Genomic DNA, 17974 nt, shown 5'->3' on the forward strand with positions numbered 1-17974 from the left:
CTGCCTTAACAGTATGGGACTTATTTGCTCCTATTGCTCCCCCCCCCCCTCTCTGTGTGTGTGTGTGTGTGTGTGTGTGTGTGTGTGTGCATGTGTGTGTGTGGCCTCAGAGGCCATCTCCACTCTTAAAGAGCATGTGCTTACCTTTTCCTGCTGCCTGCATTCTTTTTTCTTTTTCTTTTCTTTCTGTTGGTTGTTTCTCTTTGAGATAGGGTCTCAATTATTTCTTAAGCTGGCTTGAGACTCACTATGTAGGCTAGGCTGACCTCGAACTTGATTTTTTTTTTTTTTTGCCTCTGTCTGCTCAGTGCTGGTAGTACAGATGTGTACTACATTAACCAGCATCCTTTGCAACTTTTTTTTTTTTTTTTGAAACAGGCTTTCTTTGTGTAGCCCTGATTGTCATGGAATTTGCTCTGTAGACCAGAAGGGGCCTTGAACTCAGAGATCTAACCGCCTTTGCCTTCCTCCTGCTGGGATTAAAGGCATGAGACACCATACCAGGCCTCCTTAGCACTCTTAAATCCATAAATTTGCCATTGTTTATTTACCTGGAGAAAAATGGAGAACCCCAAAGTTAATCTGAAGAAATGGATTTGAAATAATTTTCACTTGCTATGAGCTTCTGTGTTTTAGAACCACAAAAACAAAAAAACAAAAAAACAAAGAAAAAAAAAAACCCAAAACCAAAAACACCCAGCACCTCTGGCTCTTCTGTCGTCTGAGTGGTGGAGAGGGCACTGTTAGAAGAGATCTGCCTTCCTCAGGAGATGCTGCCCATAAGAGGAAAGTGCCCATGGATTTTCTTTCTTTCTTTTTTTTCTTTTCTTTTTTTTTTTTTTTTTGGTTTTTTTTTTTCCGGAGCTGGGGACCGAACCCAGAGCCTTGCACTTCCTAGGTAAGCGCTCTACCACTGAGCTAAATCCCCAGCCCCATGGATTTTCTTTCTTAGGAAAAAATGTGTTCCTATAGCAAGGTCCTTTGAAAGTGGTCATCACACATGTACTTTGCCAGATACTCTCTTGGCACTGACCACCTAGCTTTCATGCTGTGTTCTTGAAGAGAACTGTACTGATGTGCCCAGAGTGTACAAAGCTTCAAATAAGTTCTGTTCGGCAACTCATGTAAGAACTAACCTTGGCCTTGAACAGGCCTGGGCCATGTAGGTGTAAAGATGCTAGAAGGTGTGTGTCTCAGAGCTGGGTAGCTCTCATACAGGTAGATGTGCAGTCAGTGTGAGCTGTTGCCATTTTGAGTGCCTAGCAAGGCATAGTGCTTCAGACCCTCTGCAGACATATGGTGTAGCTGGAGTTTTAATATCTGTTACTTAAAAGTGTGTGCACATACAGAGCAACTTCAGCTCTGCTCATGACTCAGAAGGGTAGGAAAGCCTTGCGCCTCTACTCTCTAGTGCCAGGATGGATCCCCTCTTACTGTGCCCTGCAACCAGAGCCTGGCTCTGTACTGTCCACCCTGACTTCTCTGTTCTGTAGAGACTGACCCCAGGTCCTCTAGAAGAAGCCTAGGCTCATAGCAGTTGCTAACTTGACAGGATCTTGAGAGACAAACCTCTGGTTATGTCTGTGAGGGGGGTTCTAGATTAGGTTAATTGAAGTGGACCGCCTCAAACATGGGGACATCTGTGGACTGGGCTGTGCATTCATCTCTCTCTGCTTCCTGAATGGATACCATGTGACTAGCCACCTCAAGTTCCTTCCTTGGTGGAGTCTAAGCCAGGACAAACCCTTCCTTCCCTAAGTTGCTTTCATGAAGTATTTTGTCATAGCAAAGGGAAAACTAACACTGTGAGCGGATAAACACCTGTGTCGTTGACTACAGGCTGTGTCTCACTCTCAAAGAGGTCTCTCTGTGAGACGCCTATGAAGCACAAGTGGGCAGCCTTGAACTCCTGCTCCTCTACCTCCCAAGGGTGGAGATCACAGGTGCTGTATTGAGTGCTATCTGGACTGGTGACATTTTTATTTTGAGCAGGTTAGGATTAATAACCTTGCTCCTGAAGTCCATGTAGACGCTGCTGTGCATTCACGTGTACACTGAGTTCCTGGCAGCCCTGACCAGGCTGAGGGCTGACCAGCACACGTTGATTGTGTTTTCCCTTTATACACCTCTACTTAGTTTTATTAAGTATGCAGGGAAGCAGGAGTGGGGTTGTGTTCAAGATACATAATCCAGGTATCAGAGAGGAAAGAAGACTTGACAGCACACGTCAGAACCAGGAAGACACTGATGTCTGTGAGCTCACCAAGACCAGGGCTGTGGTTAAGGTGGACATGGCCTTGGGCTTAGTCTGAGAACCCCAGAGCTATGTGGCCACAGTGTGAGTTTCGGGTGTTCCTTCCCAGTTGGAGAGCCAGAGTACCCTGCCCAGGGAGCACAGCAGCAGAGTTGTCAGTGTAAACCAGCTCTAGTCATTTCAGCATCTCAGCCTCTGTGTAGAGCACGACTTTCAAAAGATGTTGTAAGCCGTGCGATATTCGTGGGCTTTCGTCTTTCATATCGTGTCTCATCAAATCCTTTGAAAGGCTAACCTGACATTAGGATTCAGACTCATTCTTGTAAATGCCAATGAAGGTGTCAGGGCCAGTGTCTTCCCTGGGGGTCTTTGCCTTGAGAGGGAATATGGCTGGCTTCTCGCTGTGGGCCCACTTGGTCAGCCTGAGGTCCGTTGGTAGTGAATGAGTATTGGTGTGGTCATCAAGCAGGCTCTGGAGAGGCTGAACTCTAAGAATAAAGAAATGGAATGAGCAAAGATGTACAGAACGGCTTTCATTTTCCATTAAAGTTTTTTTGTTTCATTTGAAAATATTCATGAATGGTTTCAAAATTAAATAGGGATTGGTTTTTAGAGGCCATTAACGTTTGTAAGCTGTGGGTTTTGTTTGTTTGTTTTTTGTTTGTTTTAAGTATGAGGCCTAAGAACGGTGCTTTGGTAGAGTGCTTGCCCTCTTTCATCCCCAGTAGCATGGGCAGCACATGCTTATAAGCTCAGTGCTCAGGAGGTAGAGGCAGAAGGATTCAGAAATCAAGGCCACCTTTGGTTTTACAGTGAGTTCAAGGCTAGCTGGGGCTACATGAGACCCTGTCTCCATGAACAATTGTTCATACATAGAACATTTTTTAAAATTAAAAATACACTGTTTGGAAAATAAAAGTTTAAAGCAATAGAATACCAGATATCACATGTCTGTAATTCTGACATTTGAGAAGCCAAGGCTGGAGGATCTTGAGTTCAGAGGCCAGCCTGGGATTCAGAAAGACACTGTCACAAACCAACCGAACATCTTAACAAAAACAGTAGCAATCATTGACCCACCATATTCTGCCACGTAGAGGAAATGGTTGTTAACCGCACCTCCTGAGCTCTGGGGTCATAGGCTTGTGCCACAATGCTCAGCTTTGGGCAGTATGGGAGACTGAACCCAGCACTTTATGCATGCTAGGCAAGCACTCTGTCAACTGAACCACACATGTTTTTTTTAAAATGGGTTAAATGGGGCTGGAGAGATGGCTCAGTGGTTAAGAGCACTGACTGCTCTTCAGAGGTCCTGAGTTCAATTCCTAGCAACCACATGGTGGCTCACAACCATTTGTAATGAGATCTGATGCCCTCTTCTGGTGTGTCTGAAGACAGCTACAGTATACTTGTATATAACAAATAATTCTTTAAAAAAATGGGTAAAATGTTAGTGACCTCTAAGAGCCAATATTTTATTATTTTATTGATCTTTCTTAAACTTGGGTACATGTGGTCTACTTTTTAATATACGTGTATAGTTATATATACTTATAATTAGGTCTCTGACATGTGAATATATTATAAATATATAAATGTGAATTTTAAGTGTATATCTTGCCTATACATTCATATACCCCATAAATGTTTAAAATACAAAAAGAGAGAACTCTTTGCTTCCCTGTCCCTCAGTCCTATACTGCAGAAGTGTTTTTCACTGTTTAATATAACACTTCAGTATATGTAAGAATATGTGTGTGAATACAAGCACCCTTATATTTTTATGTATATTTGCCCTATGTTGCATGTTAAATGTATTTAGTATTGTGATATGGATATGTGTAGTGCTGTATATGAGTGTGGTCACATGAGTACGAGGATTTGGATGTGGAGGCCAGAGGACATCAGTTCTCTCCTTCCACCATGGAATCTTGGAATCAAATTCAGGTCATTGGGATTGTAAGGCAAGTGTTTCTACCTGCTGAGACATCTCACTGACTTTTTTAAGGTGTAGCTCAGGCTGGCTTCCACTTTGTGCTCCTCTTGCCTCTGTCTGTTCCTTATGTGCCTCTATACTTAGCTTTTGTTTGTAACTTAGGCTGATCTTAGGCTAATTATGTACTGGAGGATGACCTTGAACTCCTAATCCTCCCCTCTCTCCTAGGTGCTGGGGTCACAGGCATGCACCACCTCACCCAGCCTCGTTACTTTTCCAGGTCACCAGCACATGTGATGCCACCCCACTTCTCTGCCTCAGGTACCTTACTGCTTTAGGTTTCCCTGTGTGCACGGAGGAGAGGGATGGCTCCGCTGTGTCGACTTATTGATAAATATGTGGAGGAGTCACCAGAGCACTGATTTCTTCAGGCTGTTATGATTGGAGTGGCCTTGTGGACTGTCTTACTGGGGTTATTGAACTGTCAGTTTAAAATCTGCGGAAATCTTGAGGTGCAATCTAACAGATCTGTATTCGCCCACACATGTGCTTGCTGTTTGTGATACTGCTCTAGGGTCATGCCCCTCACATTCAAAGTTCTCTTCAGTGTACTTTCCCCCTAAAAGGAGTGCAGCTACAGAGCAGGCGTGTGGCTGTAGAAGTTACATTATGCTTCAAAACAAGAAACTCTATCTCTCAGGTGTCAGTCACATCTGGAGTCTCCTCTTGCAACCTAACACTTGGGATGAGTAGAAGAATTTTTGCAACAGTTTGATGGCTCCATAGGCTTCAAACCATATTCCTCCTCTGGTACTCACATACTCCTGGTTGGCATGTAGGACATATAATCATTTGAGGAGAAGACCACTAATCCAAATTTAATAATCCTCCACTCAACTTCCAGTTAGTTGAGCCCCTGGAACATCTCTGCTGTTTCCTTATCGTTCGCCACAAGGGGCAGAATTTTGAGTGGAAGAAGGTGGAGGTCTGAGTGGATTACAGTTGAAATAGCTAGCTTTCATAGGCTTTGCAAAAGCACAGCCACGTGAGCACATTGCTGGGATCCCTTCCAGAACTTTGCAAGAGGCAGCAACAAGCGAGGAGCTCTGAAGCACTACCTTCATCTTCTGGAACAAGCCTGCTCTACAGAGCCATACAGAATGGGTCTGCAGCTCCACCGTGTGCCAGCACGGAAGACAGCTGGTTGTACTGGGAAGATACTACTCCAGGAAGGCCTTCGCAGTTGCATGCAGGCAGCACAGGCCTTTCCACTACTTAAACAGCATTGTTAGCTGGCAGCATGGCTCTGGGTGGAAAGTTGTGTGCTGCCGGCCTGATTACCTGAGTTTAGTTTCCAGGTCCAGCCAGCTCCACGAGCTGTCCTCTGAGTTCCACACATGCTCCCTGGCAAATGCACATTCAAATAAACATGCACACCCCACATCACTCTACACCCACATGATAAATATAAGTTTATAAAACTTTAAAAGTATTAATTTAAATATTAATTATTAAGTACCATTAATTATTGATTAATTATTAATAATAAAGTTTATTAATATAATAACTTGACCAGCCAGGCCTCCCCCTTCTCTCTTTCCCTTCCTCTGCTTTGGTATTGACAGTCCCAGCCATAGGTATTGGAGACCTGATAAACCTTGTCGATATGGACCAGCAGTCAGTGTTGGCATTATCCTGTCAGCTGGTAGGTGAGGAGTGAAGCTGCAGCTTTGCTCATTTATACGTCGTTATTCCTGTCGTGGGTTAACATCTACAAGACTGCTGCCAGTCCAGTGCCTGAGTTCTTTGGTGCCTTGACATTGAGGGCTCCCATACAGTGGCTGAGGTTTTTCTCTCTGGCTGGCGAGTAGGTGGCTTTGCTGTGCTGTGTGTCCCATCCTCTCCCCACTCCCCAAAATAGAGTGCCGAAAATGACAGAGTTCCTAGAAAACATCTAGATAGCTATTGTTAGGGATCATTTCAATCATACTCTGTAGATATATCTTTACGCACAAATTCTATATAATCATTAAAAATAGTGTGTTTCCCTTTATTTAGAAATACCTGTGGATACCTTTTTCTGAGTTAAAAATGTATATTAAAATATGTATGTGCTGGGCTGCAAAGATGGCGAAGTGGTTAAGAGCACTGGCTGTTCTCTGTGAAGATGCAGGTTCAATTCCCAGCACTCAGGTAGTAGCTAACAGCAGTCTGTAACTCCCGTTCCAGGGGATCTGATGCCCCCTTCTGGCCTCCTCAGGCACCAGGCACACATGTGATAGGCAGATAATACACAAAGGCAAAATACCTGCATGCATAAAAAAATTAAATTATGTGTTTTTGTATGTGTGTGCATGAGTTTGTGTGGAGCACATATGTGCAGGAAGCCTTGGAGACTGTCAGATCTCCTGAAACTGGAGTTATGGGCAGTTGTGAACCAACCCTGGGTCATATGCAAGAACAGCTATCACTCTTAACTGCTGAGCTGTCTCTCCAGCCCCTATAACATGTTTTTATTCCCTAATTTTTATATGGCTTATTATTATTCATAGAAATGATTCTTTGTTTCTCTTTGTGTTTGGAACACATTGAGATACCCACAGCATCAGCTATGGTTTCCAATATGAGAACGATAGGAAGCAGTAGAGTAAGGCAGCGAGAACTGGCCCTGCCTCCTGGCCCTATCTCCTGCTCCTCTTTACCTCATATGACTCCGTATCTGTAATGGGTTGGTTACTGCCTATGTTAAAGTCTTTGGGTTAATGGTAACCAATGAAAATGCCCATCTAGTCGTTGATTCTTGGTAACTAGTGAGCCGCAGGTACTGCTGGCTAGTAGTAGCTGTATTATAAATGAGGTTCCCCTCTGTGTATTATCTATTTCTGGATAACCAATTCCACCTCAAACATAGGCCTAAAACAACAGTCCTTTGTCCCCCAGCTTCTTCTGAGGATCAAGCATTCTAGAGTCATGTGGATTAGCTGTGGTTCCCTTCTGTGATCCTCAACAGGATGTTGGCTTCCACGGTGGCTTTTCACCTGGCTTTCGGCAGAAAGCTGGTTTTGGGTCTTCCCATAGCAGTGTCTTCCTTCTGCAACTCATTGTCCCCAGAGGGAAAAAGAACAAGGCAGCCTCCACAGTGATTTTTCTTGTTCGGGTGATGAAACCAAGTTTAACAGCTAAGCCCTGTGGTTTGTGCTACAGAACGAGAGTCAGAATAATGCGAATCCTGTATGATTGTGGCCAGCTTGGAGGTTGGAGTCCACACTCCTGTTGGCTTTTGACTGTACTCACCGTGAATGCTAGTCTCCACCTCAGCATTCCTTCCAGCCTGGGCTTGTTTCCATGTTACCATGTCCTAAGCCCTCTGTCCATTTCTGCCAGTGTCCTTCTTTCAACCTCTCAGGCAAACCCGAGAATTACATTGGCCTCATTGCTTTTCACATCCTGTCGCCAGCTCCCATGGGGTTTTCCCTGAACATGTGTCCAGAAATCATCCTGCTCACCCTCTGGGCTGTCACCTCCTTGGTCTGTGCCACCATTCCCTCCAGGTTACTGCAGAGCTGCTCCCTCCACCTGTTTTCCAGTCTCTGTAGCAGTCTTTCCCTTGCTATCTTCCACCTACAGGAGACACATCATGCTATGCTTAATTAATTAAGCAGTGTTCTCTGGTTCTGAAAGAGCCACAGGCCCACTGCATTCCCAATCAATGGCTATGTGCATCTAGCTTTCCTTCCTGGGTATCTTCCTGGTGGTCACCATGCTGCAGCCCCAGAGGATTTACTCCTGACGGCTTCCCCTTCTGGGCCTCCTCTTGCTTCTCCCACCCCTTTGGCAGCCAAGCCTCCAAGGCCACACAAGTCTAGAGCTTCTACAAGCTGCCTGCTGGTTTCACTCAGTTCCCATGATTCTTTCTCCTCTGTTCTTATCACCAATTTCCCTTTTAAACTTCTGAACAGTTATTAGACCACAAGGAGGGATTCTTGTCTGTTGTATTCATTGCTGTAATGAATGGCCTATCACATTTGCACATCCCTGAACCATTTTAAGAATGTAGGTATTACCTTTCCATGCAAATGTGATTGAAGTTAGGGTACCAGAAACATTTGTAAGCCATCCACACACTGAGTTATTTCTTGCCCAAGATTATTAGACAAAATCATTTTGGAGTCTCCCTTATGTGAACCAAGTTGATACAAGTTAGGCATATAAATTAGACAGAGAATTAAGGTCTGCTCTGGAGAATTAGAAGGAATATGCACTTAGAGATCCTTTTTATTTTCTTTCATCGCCTATTGGACTAAGAACTTGTATTATGTGAGATGCTGGAGTTCTGAGAGGTTATTTGATTGTGGAATGGCACAAGTTTTTCTCTGCCTAAGAGAAGCCCCTTTCGCTTAGCCATTTTCAAACTAGATACATTGTTATAATCACCACAGCCATCTGGGCACAATAGATTTCTTAACTAATTTCTTAACTAATTCTTAAATGGAATTTTGTATTCCTTAACTGACAAACCTACATATCCTGTGTGTTGCCTTGAAATAGAAGAATAAGCAGACTGTGCAGGTTAGGTAAGGGTGACTTTGACAGCAGGAAAGGCAGAGCCAACTTTCTTATGATAGCGGGAGTTGGACAAATTCAGGAAGGGTAGGTTTGAGGCTGTTGTGTATCACCAAATCCCATTTGCTCTGTGCATATTACAGAGCTTGGTGCCATGGTAGAGGGAGGAAAATCAGGTCTGATAGGGAAAACCACAGGGAAGGCTTGAGGAGGAAATGTCTGGAAGGTTGGAAAGCTGTGAATGAGACTTCAGGGGAGAAGGCAGAGCCTCCTCATTTTGAACCATCCCATTTTAACCAAGGGAATGCTGTACTGCTGGCTCTAGAGGGCCTTGGAGCAGCTTGCCTCTGCTTCATTGACCTGTGTCTCAGTAGAGTGGGGCTGGATCTGATAAAGGATTGACGTGGGTAACTATGTGAGCAGAGGCTTGGAGCCCAAGGCAGATCAGTCATTAGGTATTAAGAGCACCCTTGCTTGGAGAGGGCCATAGCACAGCCTGGGACCCCCTTCTTTTAAGCACTCTGGATGTTCATATGGTCATGTCCACTGGAGTCTCTTTAGTTTAATGATCTCTGAATTTTTGGGATAGAATATTAATTTGACTTTTCAGAGGAAATTGATTTCATTGGAAGATTTAAAATGTTGATATTTTTAAAAGTGAAGTACCAGCCCAGCTATTGATGAAACCCAGTGACCCACTTTCCAAAAGTGTGCAGAGCTGCCGAGGGCTGCAGGTTTGACAGAAGGAGCCTCTCTCAGGGCTTTGGGTCTCTTTGTCTGTAGCCTGTTACAGCTAAAGGAAGCCAGGCAGCTTCTGAAGATGCAGCTTACACATTGCAGCAATAATTTCTTCCTTCCTCCAGAGGGCCAGTGACTCCCAAGAGGGGCTGGCCACAGCACGCCTGGCTGGTTTCAGTGTGTTGATAGAGGGGCCGTCAGTGTTTTCATTAGGAACCTGTCCTTGCACTCTGATTCCTCTCCGTTCTGCTTGAACCAGGTCGTGTTTCTGTCAGTCACACTGTTCTCTGCAGAGGCGAGCCCTGACGCTCTGTACTGTTCAGTTGTATTTAACACAGCAGGCATGACTGTCCGTAGATCCTTACCAAATATATACATGCATGTATTTCCAATTCTCTTCCTAGATTTTAGCCCTAATTGCATTTATCTGCATTGAGACCATCATGGAGTGCTCCCCGTGTGAAGGCCTCTACTTCTTTGAGTTTGTAAGCTGCAGCGCATTTGTGGTGACTGGGGTCTTGCTGATTCTCTTCAGCCTCAACCTGCATATGAGGATCCCCCAGATCAACTGGAGTCTAACAGTGAGTATACACCGGCTGTTGGAAGATTATTGACTGCTGCTTGGCTCTCAGGGAAAGTTGGACTCTCATCATGTTTAGTTCTAGTTCATCTTGGTGCTTAAATATCCCCTCATACTCATAACTCAATTGAAGTTTCCTTATTGGGTTGAGTAAACTCACACAAGTGAATCCTAACTTAACGGCTAAACATAAAGAAATTGTGCAGGTTCTTTGGGGTGTCATTTGTATTTACAGCCATCTGGAGGATTGGTTATATTGTTCTTATAGAATATGGGGAAAAACAGAATTTAATAATGCACTTACATATTTTTCAAACTAGACCATTTATAGATATTATAAAGAGCCATTTATAGAATATTGTTTCTGGAAGGTGTAATGGTTCACACCTGTAATTCTAGCACTTTGGGGACAGAGACGGGGGAATCACTACAAGTTCAAGACCTTCTTGGTCTACAGAAGGAATTCTAGACTTACTTGGGTAACTTAACAAGACCTTGTCTCAACAAATGACAAAATATTGATTCTGAAAGAATTAAGAATACGTATGAAAATAACCAGTAACCCAAGGGTACTGTCACGTGCAGAGCTGCTGAGGGCTGCAGGTTTGACAGAAGGAGCCTCTCTCAGTGCTTTGGGTTCTTAGCCCCATTTGACCCTCTTATCAGTTGGCCTGGGATGCTCAGAACTGGTCAGTCCTAGTGACTTAGAAGCTTGGATGTCTGTTAAGAAAGTGCGTTCTCAGTGTGAGTACCGTATTTACATGTCACACAGGAAAAACTGCTGGAAGGTTGCCCATGTTTAGTACCTTTGGATTCTTGGGAAGATTGGTCTAATCCAAATGATATGAGAACCTTTTTAAAAGGTGATTCTAAGCCAGGTGTGCTAGTGCATACCTTTTATCCCAGCACTTGGGAGGCAGAGGCAGGTAGATCTCTGAGTTCAAGGCCATCCTGGTCTATATAGCAAGCTCCAGGCCAGCCAAGGATACACACTGAGACCTTGTAGTGTGTTGTCTTCCATACGGTAAGGACCTGGGTTCAGTGCCCAGCACACAGACAAGTAACCCAAACTCTGAGTGGTAAGCAGTGTTGCCAGTTTTGGTTGGTCTTTAAGTCAAGCCTGGGAAATGCCACAGGTAAAGGTGTGTTGTAAACACTTCCTGCTCACTTCCTCTGTGAGAGTGGCTGCGGAGGCACCAGGAAACTGGACTTCCAGGGCCTTAGTTGGAAAGTTCTTCCATTGTTTTGCAAATGACTCTACCTTTTCTTCTTTCTTTAGGATTTGGTCAACACTGGACTCAGCACTTTCTTTTTCTTTATTGCCTCAATTGTATTGGCTGCTTTAAATCATAAAACCGGAGCGGAAATTGCTGCTGTGGTAAGCAGACTGATTGGTTTAAATCAGGCTGAGTTTGTACCTTCTGAGACTTGCTCTCTTTTGTCCCCTGGCTTGTGTCCCATTCTCCCTCCTTTAGTGTTTGCTATCTTGGCCTTGGGAGACCAAGAGATAAGGGGTGGCGATGAAACTAGAGAGGGCTCACTGTGTGTGCTCTGGGTTTCTGCCTTACTGTTGATTTATGAAGAACAGGAATCACTTTTGTGAAGGGTGATGGAGGATGAGTGGCTTTAAGAACCACTGAAATGATATGAGCAGCAGGGTTGAACAGGTAAAAGGTACCTGTTGCCAAGTCTGGTCTGTCCCACCTCCAGGTCCCACATGGGAGGAGAGAACTGACTTCTACAGTTCTGTTATGTGCCATGGTGTGTACCCCTAAAATACAAAGTCACAAACACATGTAATAGAGAATTTGTTGAAAAACACAAACCTGACCGCCCTCTAACATGATCAGGAGATCCATCAAGCTTGACTAAATAATTAAAACCCTACTTCATCTTGCCTGGTACTGCTAGTTGAGAGGCAGTAGGAGGGTGTGGTGCTACAGAACATGGGCTCTGTGGTTGAATGTAAGATTCTCATGTAAGACTATTCTGTGTATATCATAATTTGTCTACAATATATTTTTACTTGTGGGATCAGCAAATTGCAAGCAATGAAAGAAGTACTTTTGTGGTTTAAAAATACAGAAAGTTCAAGGCCAGGCATGGCAGTACATACATGTAGCCCCAACACTCAGCAGGCGGATTGCCTTAAATTTGACATTATGGCTTACATAGAGAATTCCAGGTCAGCCAGGCCTATATAGTGAGAGCCTCAAAATAATATTATAGTAATAATATTAAATATTTTTAAAAAATGGGCTGGAGGGCTGGCTAGTGGGTTAGTGCTTGCCATGTAGGCATGAGGCGCTGAGCATAGTAGCAAGAGTATCCATAATCCCAATCCTAAAGCAAGGTGGGGAGAGGGAAATCCCCAGAAGCCCATGGAGTCATCTAGTATGGAGAAGGGAACTACATGTCACAAGACAAGAGTGCAGGGCTGGAAGAACTGAGAGGTTCTTAGCCCCTAGTGACCTGAGCTCTCCTGTTTTCCATTCCCAGGGCATCTAGGCAGTTAGCACACCCAAGCAAGAAACTGTCTTAAGCAAGGCCTGACTCCCATTCTGACCTCCACATGCCTGACACCTGCTGCCCCCACAGAAAGGGAGATCGAGAGATTAATAAACAAGCTAGACAGTGGTGACTCACACCTTTAATCCCAGCACTCAGAGGCTAAGGCAGGTCCATCTGTGAGCTTGAGGCCAGCCTGGTCTACAGAGTGAGTTCCAGGACAGTAGGGATACACAGAGAAATCCTGCAGCAGCAGCAGCAGCAGCAGCAGCAGCAGCAGCAGCAGCAGCAGCAACAACAACAAAAGAACTAGATTTAAAAGATTTCAAAAGAACCCTCTTCAGTTTTCATGCTAGAATAGTTTCTGTGGGTCACGTGACTATAGCTTCAGCCAGATAACAGCTGCACATTGAGCAGGACTGGGGAACTGGTATTACTGGAAGGGGCTGCAGACAGCTTGGGTCCCTATAACAAAACTCAGCTTCTGGAAGACTGGAGGCATGACTCAGCAGTTAAGAGCGCTGACTGTTCTTCCAGAGGTCCCAAATTCAGTCCCCAGCAGCCACATGGTGGCTCACAACCATCTCTAATGTAATCTGATGCCCCCTCTGGCATGTAGGTGTACATGCAGATAGAGCCCTCATACATAAAGTAAATAAATAAATCTTAAAGTGTGTGTGTGTGTTGGGGTGGGGCGCTGCTCCCCTTCAAGGCACAGGCACAAAGGTAAGCTGTAACTGTGTATTCTAGATATTTGGCTTCTTGGCAACAGCAGCCTATGCAGTCAGCACGTTCCTGGCTGTGCAGAAATGGAGAGTCAGCATCCGCCAGCAGAGCGCCAATGACTACATCCGAGCTCGCACCGAGTCTAGAGATGTGGACGGCCGTCCTGAGATCCAGCGCCTGGACACATGAGACCGTCTGGAGCCCTCCCGCTGCCCTCTGCCCATTCTTCTAATCAAATTTTCTTTCTCTTAGCACGTCAGATTTTTGTGTGAACCAGCTGAATTTTGTCCTGTTTGGTAAAAATTCACTTTGGGAAAGGTTGCCTAGAGTGGCCCAGTGACTGATCTGTTGGGCATTGGGTGCCCGTGGGAGCAGCCAACTTTATTGAGTGCTCTAGGTCTTAACTGTCTGTCTCAGAACGCATGGTCTCACCTGACTCTGAGCCACCCTTTCGTGTGTATTTGCAATGAGTCAGAGCCTTATTAAATGGCATTGAGAAGGGAATTATATGTCACAAGACGGAAAGAAGCACAGGGGTGGGACAGCCAGTGAGGTACTTGGACAGCCTTCTAGCCAACTGGGGTGCGTGTTGAGTCTGTTAGATCCACCCTCCCTGTGTTCTGTTCCCAGAGCATCTGGGCAGCCAGCATGGCCTGAGGGGGACTCTGAGGGGTCTGATGGATGGATGTGTTCCTGTAACTTCCTTACCAGGCTTGTATGCTACAGGGATAGGAAAAGCTAGTGTCCTGTGGGGACAGCTCCGTGGACTGACTCCCAGAGCAGTGACCATTTGTCTCCTGCCCTGCTGAGAAATCACTTGATTCTTCCTCATGTGAATTGCCTTCCTGTGGTCCATACTTACTTTCCGGGAGAGGGGGCTATTACATGTGCCGGGGTCCTCCTACCTTACATATCATGGGGCTGAATTGCAGTTTTGGCAACTTTTACCTTCTCAGGTGAAAGCGCAGAAGAAACAGTCCTCCATTAGCCCGGGCACTTTGTCTACTTGCTGGCCTCATGGATCCCGTGTTTTTTTTGTGTGTGTGTGTGTGTGTGTGTGTGTGTGTGTGTGTGTGTGTGTGTGTTACAGCGTGGCACACTCAAACTCACACTTCTGTTGTGTGGACACATCTAATTTTCTGAATATCCGAGACAGCTCTAAAGTGATTCCAAGTCAGTTTTTCTAGGATTTGAAAATACTTGAATCTGTACCAGGACACATCCTTCTACGGATGTTCCACGAGGCACTGCTGTCATCTGGGCACCTGAGTGTCTTCACTATGATCAAAAGTCCTGGATTATATTAGGAATCCTAGTTACCTAGGCTTTTGGATTGGTTCTTGATAAACTGAAGATTATTTTTGTGGTGAATGAGTTAAACAGGCCCCTATGATACTGTAATTTTGTTGTTAAGAGACTAATTAATATGTCAGGTTCTCACTCTGAACTGTTGTTTACAGATCTTGTTGTAGCTCTAAGATTTTGTGGGTAGCCTCACCAAGAAGATGTGGCTGGCGAGAAGATAGCATGAGAGTAGAGAGTCCCCACTATCTCCTAAGGACTAGTCAGAACCCAGAAGTGGGTGGCAAATGTTGAGGAGAGTCTGAGGAGGTGCTCCCTGGGTACCATGGCCCTGCATCATTCAGCGAAGAGCAGTGCTGAATAGTAAAGAGGGGGCTCCTGTCAAACACCACTGCAGGGCTCAGGAGTCCACAGGAAATAGCCTGTATCTGATTCGGGGCAGGGTGGGGGAGAACTAGGGGCTGGCTCCCTAAACCCAATATCCAGTGTGATCAAGTCCTGCTGCAGTTCCAGATTGGCAGTAGTCCAGGCCCCATGTTCAGAGGATGACCCAGCTAGTCTGGTGTACTTCCCTCCCTACTGCTCTCCTTCAGAGGGCAGCCTGAGTCTGGCCTTTGCCCGGCTCCTCATGGAGAACTTCCTGTGGCTGGACATGTTGAGTCAGTCCGTCAGGGCACATTGTGCTTTACCAACCTTGAACCTGTTGTGTGTTGTGAGGTGGGGGAGTGGGTGACATCTTGATTTTTATCTGCTAGTTTTATGTGATCATTTTGCATTTGTTGAGTATGTCTACATAATCAAACTCTGGCTTTTCTGCCTTGGAGAATTCCTTTTAAAATCGCGTTGCAAAGACTCGATATGTATCAGATGGGGCCCACTTGGAAGGACCACCCTGAGCTCTATCATGTTACTGGGCCTCAGGAAAAAGCCACCTTTGAAGTGAGGCAGAAGAAAGAAGCATTCAGACAGGGTTTCTGCTCAGTTTCCCAAGTCCCTTCAATAAACCCATTTGATCCTGTGATGAAAGGAGGCCTCTGAGAAGTGTTTCGGCTGAAGGAAATGATCCCGAGACCCGCTGAGACCATGAATCCTGGTAAATGATAAAATGTGATGGCGTCTTAGGGCCTAAGAGACTTGAGAGCAATTTGCATCTTAGTGACAGAATCATTGTAATATTTATATCCCAGTAACTATTTAATATCCTCTGTGCTATGAAGCTTCCCTATGGCTTTTGTGTATGTACTATTGAACTGGTTCCCGTTGAGCCAGAGTGGCGTGTACACGTTCTAATAGGGTGGTGCACAGCCCCTCTTGCCTTTACAGCCAGTGTGGTGAGGAAAAGCCATGAAGGGAAGATGGTTGTCTAGAGTGAATGCAGACACCTGATTTTTCCTGTTGTGCTTCTGTACAAACAGAAGGTAATAGATTTGGGTTTTTAAAAATAACCTGTAAATTGAAAAAAAAAAAGGATATTTTTGTGTTTATTAAGTCTACTGTGGACCAATGTCGCTTAGGTGTGGGGCATTTTAAGTCAACCGTATCAGTCTGTTTCCTGATGGAATGGAATTCACTTTCTCAGTTGGAGAAAATGTGGAGAAATGCAGTTGTTGGGAGCATCTGGTGTGTTCGTGGAGGTGTGGGGTTGAAGACCTCTAGCATGTGGTAGTTTTGATGGCTATTAATTCATCTTCGGAGAAAGTGTATTTTGGCACTGTTTCTCTCACCTGGGTGCCAGCCACCACCCTTCTCCTCTGCCTTCCTTGCCAAAGGCTCAGAGGCTAAGACTGCAGTCAAGAAAACCTAAAGATACGTATTGTCTCCTAGAAAGGGCAAACACAGTGAGGTAGTAAATTCTTTTCAGAGAAGTTCTGCTTAAAGTAGAGAGCCATGTGAGGCAGAGTGCTTTGTCTACAGAGAGCAAGAATGCACTAAGCTGCCACATCTTGCTTAGCGATACGCTAGAACACCAGCGTGGGCAGAGCAGAACCAGCAAGGATGAGCTACACACGATCACATGACCTGGGTCCTTCAGTAGACCCCTAGCAGGAAGACTTATGGGCAGGCCTAGTACGTATGCCTTGCCTTCCACCCTGTGCTAGATGCTTCAGGAGAGAATTTCATGACTCAGTTGAAAACTTGTTTTCAAGTTTCTTTTATCTTTGAAGTTTTCTATTAGTTCAGGCAGTCTTAGAAGAGATGAAGGTCTAACTCTTGTCCCTGCATGTATGTGAATTCTTGCTGTGAATGTGTCTTGGCTAGCCCTCTGTGTGACACAAACTCACCTTTTCTTGTGGATTTGCATGAACTATTTGGAGGAAATCTCTTGCCTATCTAAGAGGTGGCCTGAGGTTCATCCCTGCCCGTGTCAGATTCCCTTTGGGTCAGTCTTAGGAGCATGGAGACTTGTGTCCAACTGAGTAGTGATGTAGGTGGTTCCTACTCTGCCATCTGTGTTCAGAACACACACAAGTCCCATGGTTAGTATGCTCTTGCCTAACCACCTTTTTCTGAAGATGTCATCTACCTAGCAATAGTGACATTAAACAGGTAGCATTGGAGGTGGTGGGAGGCATACACTTTCTACGTAGAGAATTGTGGCTGATTCTCATGAGCTAAAAAAAAAAAAAAAATGCTGCTTCTACTGTGTGACGTTTCCAGGTACCTTTTAGTTCCTCATAAAGTTGAAGAGTCTGAGGCTCCTCTTGCTGTCTGGTTTTATCAGCACCAGCCCCATAGCAGGGCCAGCTAGGCAGAGCCTAGTTTGCATGACAGAGGCCTGGGGGTGGGGCAGGCTTCAGTGGCAGTAGTGGGGAGACATAGATGGCACTTGATATGTTCTTAACCCCTGCTGCCCTGGAAACATGTCCTTAACCTCCCCCTCTTCAGAAGAGTGAGGTCTTTTGTGCTCCTGAACAGACTTGAGGGAAAGGGCTGAGTGTTGGAGACCATCATTCTTTAGTGCTGGCACCTGTCTAGTCTGGGTCTGCCTCAGGTGTATTCCAGACTCCTTAAAATCTATTGTTTTTCTCTTCTCGGCAGACATCTTTAAAGTAATCAGTTCTGTCTGGTTGAGAAAGTAATTTGGAATTTCTAACCTATCAATGTTTTTGTAGACATTGTCTCTGAAAGAAAATAGCATTCAGTGTTAGATCTAGAATTTTCTCCTAAAAGGAAATGTTCTACTGAGTCTCATGCTAGTCAGTATAGCATTAGATATAAGTTCTCAGGCTTTGGGTCCCCCCCCCCCTTTCTAGTTTTCTCTATTCCAAAAAAGCCGTAAGAGTAAAGGGGGTGCAGGGGTGCGAGCCCACTGAGCTGAAAGCAGTAGGCACTTCGCAGAGTCAGATTACATCATAGGTTCTTGAGC

At 45.0% G+C, this 17974-nt stretch overlaps 1 protein-coding gene and 1 long non-coding RNA gene across 2 annotated transcripts in view; one reads left to right on the forward strand and one right to left on the reverse strand.

The window, feature by feature from the left end:
• The window catches only part of Cmtm4 (CKLF-like MARVEL transmembrane domain containing 4), a 39845-nt gene extending 25548 nt beyond the window's left edge, over positions 1-14297 (forward strand). Inside the window, exons 2-4 of the mRNA NM_001172151.3 lie at positions 9896-10072; positions 11351-11449; positions 13330-14297. Of these exons, the coding sequence (NP_001165622.1) occupies positions 9896-10072; positions 11351-11449; positions 13330-13494 (441 nt within the window). The 3' untranslated portion in view covers positions 13495-14297. The remainder of the gene's footprint in view (positions 1-9895; positions 10073-11350; positions 11450-13329) is intronic.
• On the reverse strand, positions 251-7811 carry LOC147998765 (uncharacterized). Its single transcript, XR_015643713.1, has 2 exons — positions 7485-7811; positions 251-2742 (listed from the first exon to the last, which is right to left on the reverse strand). It is a non-coding gene; the product is annotated as an uncharacterized LOC147998765 (long non-coding RNA).
• Positions 14298-17974: the final 3677 nt, after the last annotated feature.

The sequence above is a fragment of the Rattus norvegicus genome, chromosome 19 (genome assembly GCF_021556685.1).
Source record: "Rattus norvegicus strain SHRSP/BbbUtx chromosome 19, alternate assembly SHRSP_T2T, whole genome shotgun sequence".
NCBI classification, from domain to species: domain Eukaryota; kingdom Metazoa; phylum Chordata; class Mammalia; order Rodentia; family Muridae; genus Rattus; species Rattus norvegicus.